We start from the raw sequence: 12,474 nt of genomic DNA on the forward strand, positions 1-12,474 counted from the left end.
TGTCAAAATATTTGCAAAATACTGGTCTAAAGTCTTTGCTAGATATAGTATATGAACCACAGCCCTTTATGGCGACAAGCAGAAATGTGACAATACAAGAGCAGTTTCAACTTGACTTTGAAATGTTTTCTGTGATTTCCTCCCCGGGCCTCTTTACCTACTGGTTTTTCTTAAAGGCAATATTTTTATCTATTTATTTTATTACAGAAGTACTATATGCTGATTGTGGAAAATTCGGACATTGCAGATAAGTATAAAGAGGTGGCTCTCTCTTCTAAGCCCACCCCCAAATAACACTGTTATTATTATCCAGTTAAGTGTGCGGAAAGGTGCTGCCAACACGTTGCCTAAGTTCAAATACTGAGGTGAGTTACTTGACTCGCTGTGCCTCCATTTTTTATCTATAAAATTGAAATGACAATAAACACAAATTATCTCGCTTTGACTGGTTTGGGTCAGTGGATAGAGCATCAGTCTGCGAACTCAAGGGTCCTAGGTTCAATTCTGGTCAAGGTCATGTACTTTGGTTTCAGGTACATACCCAGTAGGGAGTGTGTAGGAGGCAGCTGACCGATATTTCTCTTTCATCGATGTTTCTGACTCTCTATTCCTCTCTCTTCCACTCTGTAATTACAAAAATCAATAAAATATATATATAAAAAACACAAACAAACAAAAAAACACACAAGTTATCTCTAGGATTGTTGTGAGGAATAAATGAACTATTTATTTATTTAAATAATTAGCTACTTAAACAGTTACTTAAATTATTTAAGCAAATTACATAAATTAATTATTATTAGTAGCAATTATGTAATACTATCTTATAACAATTATGTAATAATAGTTAATTATTTTAAAGATCTTGAAACAATATCAGGCACACAGTAACTGCTCATAAATATTAACACCATTATCCTTCTAGAGTCTTTTAAAAAAATCACACAAATGCATTTATTTTCATTTATTGTGCACAAAGCCTGTGTGTGTTACATTTTAATAAGTGGGGTAAGATGAGAGGACTTCCTGCTTCTATCTGACGTGTCAGGAGCTTGGAAGTCACAGCTTCTAGTTTCACAGGAAAGAAGCTGAACAAACTGAAATCAACAACTCCTCTCAGCTCCCTTAGGTAAGTGAGGTCACAGGCAACTGCTGCATCTGCAATCACAGAGATTCGCCAATAGAGAGAAGCCCCCCACAGAAGCAATTACTTTATATCTGGTCACTCAGGGCCAGCTTTCAGCAACCCTGCAAAGCACACTAACGGACAAAACACAGTTCAGAGATGCAAAGCATAACCAGCCGCACAACCAGCCTCAGATATGACAGTGACTCTGAAATTATCCAACGAGAAATTTTAAATAACTATGATTAATATGCTAAGGGCTGTAATGGAAAAAGTGGGAAGCATGCAAGCACAGATGGATAACGTTACCAGAGAGGTGGAAATTGTCAGAAAGCATCAAAAGGAAATTAAAACAAAAACACAGTAACAGAAATGAGGAATGTCTTCGATGGGCTTACCAACAGACTAGATACAGCCAAAGAAAGAATGAGTGAGCTTGAAGAAATGTCAACAGAAGCTTTCAGTGCTGAAATGCAGAGATAAAAACAAAATGAAAATGCAGAAAGAATGAAATGCAGTTCCCTACTGCTCCTCATTCTGATTCAGAAGTCATCACAGGAATGCGCAGACAGGCCTGGCCTCCCCAGCAAATGGGGACTCAGGGAAGTGTCTGAAGGAGACTCCCGCTGTGCCTCTCCGCTTTGGCCTGGACCCCAAAGGGGACAGAAAGGAAAGGGCTCACACTGTTGGCTCCGCAGGGATCACCTGCAATTCTGGTGACAACCGTGGTCATCACTGCACCATGACTGCTTCAGGCATTCTGCAGGCTAAATGGCCAAATGATTTGAGATAGCCAAAGACAGGAAAAACAGGGGGAGATGGTGACACAGGGAGTATCCGTCTCAATACTGGATTGAAAGAACATTTCACAAGGCGAACTTGATCATCCCGCCTCTGCCTTTTTGAACTTCTCCTGTAGCAACCCAGATGGACACTCGTCACACTAGGGAATGCTATGCTATAAAGATGTCCTTTGTTTCAGCTCTCCTATCCCATTAAAGAGAAGTGACTGGAGACATGTCTGCAGATTTTAACAGTCTCTGCAGCCCTGGCCAGTGTGGCTCAGTTGGTTGGGGCATCATCCTGTATACCAGAAGTGTCAGGTTCAATTTCCAGTTAGAGTACATGCTCAGGATGGGGGTTCGAGCCCCAGTTGGGGCATATGCGGGAGGCAACCAATAGATGTTTCTCACATCAGTGTTTCTCACATCGATGTTTCTCTCTCTCCCTTTCCTCTAAAAAAATAATAATAAGTTTCTGCAACACTTTTGCAACGTGGAAGGTGAGGGCCTAATCCCTCTATGACTATATGGTGGTACTGATAGCAAGTTAGAGGTGCCCAGGCCGTAGTGACATTTGTACATTCTCCTCTGGTAGGAGAGAGTGGTTGTCAGGATTGCCCACTCATCCTCCTGGGAACTTTAACTAAAAGGGTGGATCCTAAGACAGCCTGGTTGTGAATTTTATGCCCTGAAAGATCAGTTTAGACTTAAGCCCTAGTGTAAATGTATTTAAATTATATATATATATATATATATATATATATATATATATATATATATTTCTTTATTGATTTCAGAGATGAAGGAAGAGGGAGAGAGAGATCGAAACATCAATGATAAGAGAGAATCATTGATTGGCTGCCTCCTGCATGCCCCCTACTGGGGATTGAGCCCACAACCTAGGCATGTGCCCTTGATCAGAATTGAACCTGGGCCCCTTCAGTCCACAGGCCGACACTCTATCCAGTGGCTAGGGCTGTAAATGTATTTTATAACTAAAACTTTTGCTCAAGGGTCTTATTTATTCATCTACCTATCCACCCACCCACCCTACTCATCCATCCATCCATCCATCCATCCATCATCCGGCCAGCCAGCCTTTTAGAATTTGTCCTGTGCCTATTGTATGTAAGGCCCTATGAAGGGTGCTGAAACAAGTGAAGCCTCTGGCCTCAGGAAGCTTGTTGTCTAGGAAAAGGAAACAATTTATAATCATAAAAGGGTAATATGCTAATTAGACCAGATGTCTTCCAGACATCATTCTGGACATTCTTCCTGATGAAGCCAGGGCTGGAGGGCAGTGGGTGCTGGCAGCCAGGAGGAGGAAGGCCTACTCTTGCACGAATTTTTGTGCATCGGGCCTCTAGTGTATAAAGAAAGTGCAGGAAGCTGTTCTAGGCTTTTTACTAGGCGTCCGTACAGAGCCCCAGGGTACATAGCAGGATGAGTGGTCACCTCTACCTGCAGGCTCGGGACTGGCTGCACGGAGGAGGTGACCTGTGAGGGGTCAGTGAGGGGATGGGTGTGCTGGGAAAGGTGGAGATGTGATCATAGACACAGAGTTTACAAATGCCTCAACACATTCAGGGAATGCAGAGTTTGATGTGGCTGGAGCACAGGGTGTGAAACAGGGATGCGGAGAGCACTAAAGAAGACCAGAGAGATAGGCAGAGGCTGGGCTGTTCAAAAGCCTGGACACCACGCTGAGGCCTTGGGACGTTGGGACGCAGCTGTTGTAGTAGAAGAGCGAAATAGGACAGAACTGGTCCAGAAGCAGGGTCCCAGTAACTAACTGGGCAAGATGGTGATACCTCAGATGAAGGCCATGGCCTTGGGGGGAGAGGAAGAGGAGGAGGGAGGGAGGACACTACTTCCCCCTTAGTGTCTCAGGCCCCTGGGATTGCTTTCTTCGTCTCTCAGCTCAATCACTTTAAAGTGGCCTTTTCACTCATTTAACTTTATTCCTTAACTAGTGGCCTGATGCATGAGGGAAGATTTGTGCAAGAACGTGTCTTCATTCTCCTGGCTGCCAGCCCTGCCTTCACTCTGGTCGGAACAGCTTTTCCGCTCCTGCCTGGAGCCGCCTTTCTGCCTTCCCATGCTGCCCAGAGGTCCTGAGTGGCTGGGGTGGTGTGGAACGCCTACGTTGTCACCATGGTGATGATGCAAACAACCTGCCCCTGCTTAAAGCCTGTGTATGCATATTAACCCACCATCTTTGTTGGTTTAATTTGCATACCCACTCCTTATTGGCTGGTGGCACAGTCAATTAGCATGCTACTCTTTTATTAGGTAGATTCCTGAGAGGCAGAGGGAACTTCTGAGCTATGTGAACAAGGGCAGGCTCCAGACCCCACCCTGGCCTCACTGCACCCCCCATGGTCGATGCTGCCCATGGAGGTGGGATCAGGTTAAAGGCTCATACATACGGTGGCCAGGCTGCCCCATCGCCGCTCCATTGGCTGCTCTTCTCCCAGTGACTTCCTTCTCTGGGGTCCTCCTGGATGGTGACGGTCTGGGCACAGAGCCCCCAGCACAGGCCCAGGGCAGAAGAGCACAGCTTTGTGGATCCGGTGAAGTAGCTGGCATACACCTACCACCACCACCACACTCCCCACCACAACATCGCTGTGCACAGCATGGAGGGCTGGTGAGCAGCTCCCAGGCTCACCTATGGGCTGCCCTTTGGTCTGCCCTTGAGTGCTGTGAGGACCTGGCTAGCTGGGTGGAGAACAGGGCCCGTTAGGGAGTCTGCAGTTGAGAGGCAGAGACAAGACATAACCAAGTAAACACATAACAAGAAGGCTTCCAGCTGGTGATCATTGCTGTTGAGACAGTTCTGAGACAAGGAAGACCGGCGATGCTGTGGGCGGCCTTCTAATAGGGGGCCAGGGCGGGTCTCCCTGAAGAGGGCTTTGGAGGAAGAGAATGGGAGGAGGGGGGCCAGCAGGAGCAGGGGCTGCTGCAGGAAAACAGAAGGAACCAGGGTGCTGTGTGTGGAGCAAGGCCCAGGGCGAGGCCGGGAAGGGAGGCATCGTGATAAACACTGCATTTGGTTTCTGCAAGCAGCCTGCCTCGTTGTCTGAAATGCTGCCAATCAAGGTCTTCCCTTTTAGCATATTCATTGCCTATTGAAACTTCGGTGCTAATCCATCATATTTCCAATGAGAAGAGCGCCGGGCCACTGAGAGAAACTGAGCCATGTTGGGTGATCAGGAAAGACAGAAATGGAGAATTGACTTGGGGACAAGGGGAAGTGTCTGAGGAACTCATGCAGGCCCTGGGGACTGACCGGAGCTCTGGCAGCCTCGAGTGGCAGGCAGGGATTGTGAGAGGGGGAGAGAAAGAGACAGCAGCCCACCTGGTTTACAGGGTGGGTCCTGGCTTTGGCTGAGCAAGTACTCTGTCCTTTAAAGAACTAGCCCCTAGGGCTTGAGGCCATCGCACGGGCCTGAATTAGAACCCAGCTCTTGCTCTCGCGTGAACTTGAGCCTGGAACGAGAGCTTGCTTTGAGCTCTCCTCTCCTGTCTGTAAAATGAAGATTTACCTAGTAAAGATTTTCAGGATTAAATAAGATGTATTTAAAGTACCCAGTGCTATACATAGACTATGGTAGGTGCTCAGTAAAGGCTAATTCCCTCCGTACTGACTATATAACAGTGTTTCACTAAAAGGCAGACAAGTAGAGCGTCAAGATGATCATATTTATCACTCTTTCATAAGTCTATCCCAGTGGGTAAAGAGCAGAGCACCAATGTATTCTGGGGAGTTGGAAAAATCCTGCTTCTATAAAAGGAGGCTGCGGTGGTTTAGTGGCCAGAGGTAGACTAGCTAACATTCCGGGGATTTATCTCTGGAGGTTCTAATCAGGGTGTCTGAGCAGGGCCCCAAAGGATTCCCGTGCAGAGGCAAAATCACTCCAGGAGACTCAGGAAAACTGGAACAAGGCCCTTCCCTATTCTGAGTCACCCACCAGCCAGACCCCGACAGAGGGGATCTCGGTGCACTTTCCTCATTCACCACCAGAGGGCAGGCCCGAGGCATGACGGCTGGAGCAAGATGCTGTCAGTGTCCTGCTCTGTAGATTGACCCCAGGGACAGTGCGTCACACAGAGCATGTGTGATGTGCAAGGTAGGGAATGCAAGGGTCACCTGGGAGGAATGCTCACCTGGCTGGAGGGAAGAGGAGAACGCCAAGTTTACTGGATGCTGTGAAGTGCACACTTGCCTCCCGTCCCCACGGACTTGGACAGCTGCCCTCCCGTCTGGACGCAGTAAGGACTTACGCATGCTTTCACAGCCTCCACTAGGCTGACTGATAGTCTTACAATTCTAGCAAAACCCGCACCTAGCTCAGAGGGCTGGTCATTCCTGACCATTATGGGTCACCACTCTGTTCTTCCCCTCCCCCTCCCCAGTAAAGAATGCACCATGGGGGCGGGGGAAAGGATGTCTTGGTCAGGCTTGGACCCGTCAGCCTGCCTGTGCCTGTCCCTCTGCAGACTCTGCCCCTTCAGGGTTACACGCACAAAGAAAGCACCATGATGGCCTGTTTTCTTCAGCAGAGAGGAAGGCATTTTTTTCCAGCTCAAATGTCCTACTTGATGCCTTGTTTCTGGCAAAGAATTTCAGTACCTTCTCTTTGCCACCATGTGAATTTTAATGCATCCGAGGCCACAGTCCTTGGAGTCCGGGCTGAGCAATGAGGGGGCTGGGGGTTTCTCTTTGCCACATCGAGGTTCCATTCTTTGCCAGCAACTTCTGTTTTGGAGTTTCTCTGCTCTATGACATCCTGAACGTTAGACTTCTGCAGAGGCCCAGGCGGAGCCACAGAAGCAGAAATGGTTACTCCTGCCTCCCAAAGGGGGAAGATGAAACCGAGCTCAGTGGCGGGGCTGGGCCCGACGGGACCTGTACTGTGCAGGGTGCTGAGGAACTGAAAGCTGCCAGTCACTCCTTCTCCCACGCCAGCTGCCCAGGTTGTACAGCACTAACTGGATGCTATCACTTGGACATCCCTCCATGCACCCCATCCTTCCTGAACCCTCACCCATTCGGCCCTATATGAGGGTAAGACATGAGTATGGCTTTTGGAAGAGTGCCCAGTCTCTGAGCTCCAACTTTAAATGGAAGGGAAGTCATGCTCACTTAGTGATGGTATAGGTGAGGAATACCATCATTTTATAGTGTAGGTGGCATCCTAGCAAATAAAGACAGAATATGCAAATTGACCATAACTCCATGACAAAGATGGCAGTGTCCACAGCCAATAAGGAGGGAATATGCAAATTGACGAGAGAGGAAGAAGGTGGCTCTGGGCTGGAGCAAAGGTGGAAAGGTGGCTCTAGCCAGAGTGAAGGTGGAAAGGCAGCCAGGAGAAGGAAGGCCTATTCTTGCACAAATCTTTGTACTTTGGGCCTCTAGTAATATGATAAATGGTATGATATAGGTATGCACAAAGAATAATGGGAGCAGGGAGAGAGAAGGCTTTAAGAAGTTGGTGCTGAGACTGGTGATGCCTCCTATGATTCTGGAGTTCATGTTAGGGTTGGATGCGCTCTCCCTGCATTTTCTTGGGCCTGATGATGTGTGGCAGTTTGTTTAGGGAAAGTACACTAAGGCAGCTACACCCATGACAAGAATCATAAGCCGCATGGTAACAAGGTCCTCTTGCAGTTTTAGGGACTTGCAGGAGAGGAGCTGGGCTGCCAGGAAGGAAGACCCAGCAAGGCCACAGTGCCAAGAGAAAGGCTTGAGTTGGAGATATTGTTGATGTCAAAGCTCCCTCTGATGGTGACATGGACGAATCTTATTTTCTTGTCCTAGAAATGACAGCACTTACTTATGCACCCAATGTGGAGGACCCCACCACGGACCAGGTCATGCGCTGGTTCCTGGAAAAAGAGGAATGCAAAGCTTTTAGCTTCTAGGAGTCACACTCTAAAAGGAGAAACGGACAGATAATTACAATATAGCAGGATGTATGTTACAGGTGAGGCGGATAGAGGAGGTTGTGCTTAAGACTTTAGACAGCATGAGGGCAGACTTTATTGAGGAGATGATATTTAAGCTCATTTTAGAGGAAGCGTGGAGGGGAAGGGAGAGGTGAAGGGAACAGCTCAGGACAGGGCACAGATTTGGGAAAGGGCAGTGTGTGTGTGGGTGCACCCCTGCATGCACCCTGAGCAAGGGGATGAGGGCCTGGGTGTCAGGGATGGCAGATGGGGCCGTAGAGGCCAGAGTCTGATACAGCACCTGGGTAGACCTCACTCTTCCTGCTCATGCATCTGCTTGGGCAGGTTCTCTTTTCCCCCAGACCACCAAAATGCCAGGGGAAGGACCGTTTCATTAAATGGCTATGTCATTTATTTTTAAAAAATGTATTTTATTGATTTTTTACAGGAAGGAAGGGAGAAGGGTAAAGAGTTAGAAACATCAATGGGAGAGAAACATCACATGCCCACAACCGGAATTGAACCTGGGACCCTTCAGTCTGCAGGCCAATGCTCTATCCACTGAGCCAAACCAGTTGGGGCTAAATGGCTATGTCATTTAGTCATCACATCTTGCTCTTCCTAGGTGCTGGGGGAGGGGTCCAGGAGGGCAGAGGCTTTGGGAAGGGATCATAATGTGGAATAGGTCATCTACAATGCCTTTTCATGTTTGACATGCATTTAATTTTTTAAATATTTGGAAAAATCATACCCAAGAATAGGTTCAAATATTTGGTAGAGGGACAATGATATGAAACTTTACAGAAAATTTTCATGGAATGTTTTTTTAAAGACAGTATAAAAAGTGCAGAGGAACAACTTTCCCATGTAGAGTAGCTGGAAAATCCCTCCGCCACTTCTCTGCGTTGCAGGGAGCGGTAAGTACGGTAAGAAACACAGATTGCAGGCGGTTCGTTTCCCTGGCCCTTTAACATTATTTGCTGTCTCCTATGTGCCAAATACTCTTAGGCTCTATCTTGGTACAGATCAATCAGTTTAAGCCTTACATCTTTGGATATTTATGAGTGGAAATGTCAATTATGGACTAAGAACCTCATATTAATGTCCGTAAAAATAAGCGACACAAAAGGTCTTGGGAGCTTTTATTGCAAAGCAAAATGTTCCATGGAAAACTGGCAACTAACTAGCTATAGTTACAGCTATTAAGATTAAACAATTCAGGAGCAGGAGAACATAGGAAGAATATAAACAAACAATATAATTAGGGGTCATTTGGTTTTAAATTAATTTGAATCTCATTATTTACTTGCTTGCCAAGTGGTATTTTCTAATGATTTAATGACACCTGGCCCTCTGCCACTCTACAGCCCCCTGTTGGAACGTACTGTTGGCTTTTACAGGTAGGAAGGCCCACTTCATGCAGTCTGGCCTGTGGTTTGAACCCCATGCAGGCTGACATCAGTCCTTGCTGCTATCAGCTCACTTTCCTTTTAGCACAGCACATGGTTGGAGAAGGAAGTGCTTCTATGTTATTTTCAAGATGAATAGCTAATTGGAACCTGAATGAGTTAACCAGTTGGGGAGGTTCCTGCTTGCCTCACCCCTCTTTACCGGGACTTTAGTTTACAGGGATGAGTGAGTGGGTGTGAGAGGGTGCATTTCACACTTTGTGAGCCGATAACAACCCGAAGTGGCCAGAGGCAGAAAGACATCAGAACGTGGACCCACAGTAGCCCCGGGATTATCCTGTGTTTATCTGGCTAATCTTCGCTGAGCAGGTGTGAGCCAATTAAACAGATGCCGTTTTCTAATGGCTGCTGGGCGGCCTAGATTACGCAGGCCTTGCTATTGTTTGATCTCAAGCAGAGAAATCCAGAGCCATGGCTGCCTCTGGTTTGAGCCCTTGCACCTGCCTGGGCAGCCTTCCAAAGAGAGGACCCCAGGTATGTTGTCAGGGATCAAAGGGACCAGGTTTTCTTTGCAGTGACTTTGAAGTCAGAGTTAGGCATGACTCAGGCTGGGGCCTGCCCAGGTGCCCCTGACACCTTGTGAGAGTGACTAGGGTCACCGGCCGGGGAGTGTTTTTAACTCTGATTCCCGGAGGCTTTCTCCATGACTCAGTTTCCCCCTTCTTTTGGGACGGAAGCTTTCATTTCTTTCATTCCTTGTGCTTCTTCCTTGTCTCTCCTCGCCTTCTGCCTCATTAGGCTGTGTGGAGGCCTGTGACCCTAGTCACTGAAAATTTTGGGGGCTCGTTGGGAACAGTAATTGCAACAGTTTTTTTCCTCAACAGATCTGCACAGTAATTCCAACAGCTTTTTTTCTCAATAGATCTGCAGAGAAATGCGACCATCAACAGATGGGTCTAGGTGGGCGTGACTGTTGGAGAGAACAGGGCCCCGGGACTGGGCCATTTTTGCCTCAACAGGCAGCTGCTGAGCCCCCTGCCCCCAAGTTCCTTGCAGGGCCTAAGGCACAAGGGGCAATTAATTCAGGGCCGGGTTTGCATCCCCAGCGGCGGCCTGCGGCCTTCCCCAGCTGTCCCCCTTCCCCACCCCTGCCTTTCCAGCTGCCAGGCCGCGGGTGCCTGCAGCCCTGCGCCCTCCGCTCCGTTCCCAGCCTCGCCTCCGGCCGCACCCCTCCTCGCCCCGGTCCAGCCGCCCCTCTGCGGGGCCGGGCGGCGCCGCGGCGAGCGCTCTCCCTCCCGTCCCTCCGCTCGCTGCCATCGCCATCCCCGCCGGCTCCGGGGCGGAGGCCGAGCGAGCCTTCGCGCAGGGCGCGGGCGGCGGGCGGAGAGCTCGGAGGGCGCCCCCCCGGGCGGCGCGGCGCCGGCCGGCGGTGCAGTCGCGCGCTCGCCGCCAGCGAAGCCATTGGCTCGGCGCAGTCACCCCACGCGGGGCTGCAGCGGCGGCCTCCGCGGATTGGCGCGCGGGCGGCATCCACCGGTGCGTGCCGCTCGGGCTACGAGGAGGACCACCGACTCCCCGGGCTGGGCTCCCCTGTCCGTTCAGGACCGCCCGCCATTTCCCCCGCGGTGCAGTGGCTGCTGCATTGGGGGCTACCGCAGCCGCTGGCCCCGCAGAAAGGGCGCGAAAGGCGCGCCCCCGGCCGGCCGCCCGCCCGCCCCGGCCGCCGCCCTCCGCGCTCACTGCAGCATTTCGCGCTCCCGCCTGGGCATTTGCATATCCCACGATCCTGGCCAATCAGGGCTCGTCTCTCCCGAAGCGGATGGCTCTTGCCTGAGAGGAAAGGGAGTGGCTGGCGGCGCATGCGCCGCGGCGGCCGACTGGAACCGAGGCTTTTATTGCTGTAGTTTATTTCCACCCCCTTCCCTCCTGCCCGCTCCCTCTCTTTCTTTTTTTTTCCGCCCTGGCTGGGGCTGTGCTGGAGGAGAGGAAGAAAGAGAGACAGAGCATTGCATTGATCTCCTACGTTCCTGGGATTTGTTATCAGCAAGCCTAGCTAAGCTGTTGCACCTTTTTTTCAATCCTGCAAAAGAAAAAAAAAATCAACTCTTTTGGGGCATTTTTTTTTTTTTCCTTTTTTTGCTTTAAAGCTGCCCTCTTGAAATTATTATTTTTTTCCCAGGAGAGAGATGTCTTATCAGGGGAAGAAAAATATTCCACGCATCACGGTGAGTTTGGCACTTGGGAGACTGTGGTCGGCCAGCAGCCACCTTTTGTGGCACAGAACATCTAAGGATTTTTTTTTAAAGGGGGGGGGGAAGAGGGACCTAACGACCCCCCACCCCCTGCCCCCGTTCCTAAAGAAGGCGATCGTGGTGGTAGGAGACGCGATCGTAGAATTATGAGCCACATGATTTGTAAGACATTAAAATAGCGTGAGTGCATTGAGGTCGTCCCGGGGAGCGCGCCAGATCCGCTGTCTCCCTTTATTGTCAGGCGAGATGCTGCAGCGCTGGCCTGCGGGGTGGAAGCAAATGGATGCCAGATTGCACATGCATGGCTGGAGCTCGCATATTGTTCTCCGGGCTGCGCGCTGCGAGGCTGGACTCTGCGGAGCTGGACGGGGGAATGGGAAATGGATTCTCCCTGCGTCTCCCGCCCCCGCCATAAAGGGCTTTTTTTTCTGGAGCCTTCCTCCGGGGGGGCCCTGGGAGAAAGGAGCAGGTTTCAGCCCGGCGGCGGAGTGACAGCGGAGGGAGGGATGCTGAAAGGGCAGGGTGCACCAGGATGATGGGGAGCGGGAAGGAGGAACAGGGGCGCGGGGGCGCACCGAGGAGGGCGGGGGCCGGGCGGGGGCTTTTTGTTGGCCAGGGACCGGCGTGGGTGCCCCCTAGGCTTTCTCGCCCTCTGGTCCGGGGCGGGGACCCTTTCTCCTGCCTCTCGGTCCCTCCTGCAGCCCCGAGGCGCCCGCGTTGGCGCATACAAAGCGGGCCGGGCGGGGGGCGTCGGGGACCGCGCGGGGAGGCAATGGCGCAGCGCGGCGCGCGGGGCAGATGGCCGGCCGGGCCGCGGCCAGACAATGATCCCGGCGGCCGGAGCGGTCGGCGCACTCAGGAGGCCTGGGGTGCTTCGTTTGTAAATCGCGAGAAAACAAAACAAAACATCTACGCGATGAACTGGCAACTGGCGAGGCTGCAGGTCCTCC

General features: G+C 50.5%; 1 protein-coding gene across 2 annotated transcripts in view; it reads left to right on the plus strand.

The window, feature by feature from the left end:
* Positions 1–12,474, plus strand: part of DPYSL2 (dihydropyrimidinase like 2) — a 113,938-nt gene that overhangs the window by 29,592 nt on the left and 71,872 nt on the right. Inside the window, exon 1 of one of the 2 annotated variants that reach the window (XM_084884813.1) lies at positions 10,755–11,497. The exons of the other annotated variant lie outside the window; for it this stretch is intronic. Within the exon in view, the coding sequence (XP_084740939.1) occupies positions 11,459–11,497 (39 nt within the window). The 5' untranslated portion in view covers positions 10,755–11,458. Of the gene's footprint in view, positions 1–10,754; positions 11,498–12,474 lie in introns of those variants that run through there. 2 annotated transcript variants of the gene reach the window in all.

The sequence above is a fragment of the Pipistrellus hanaki genome (genome assembly GCF_964339955.1).
Source record: "Pipistrellus hanaki genome assembly, chromosome: 5".
In the NCBI taxonomy this organism is placed as follows: Eukaryota; Metazoa; Chordata; class Mammalia; order Chiroptera; family Vespertilionidae; genus Pipistrellus; species Pipistrellus hanaki.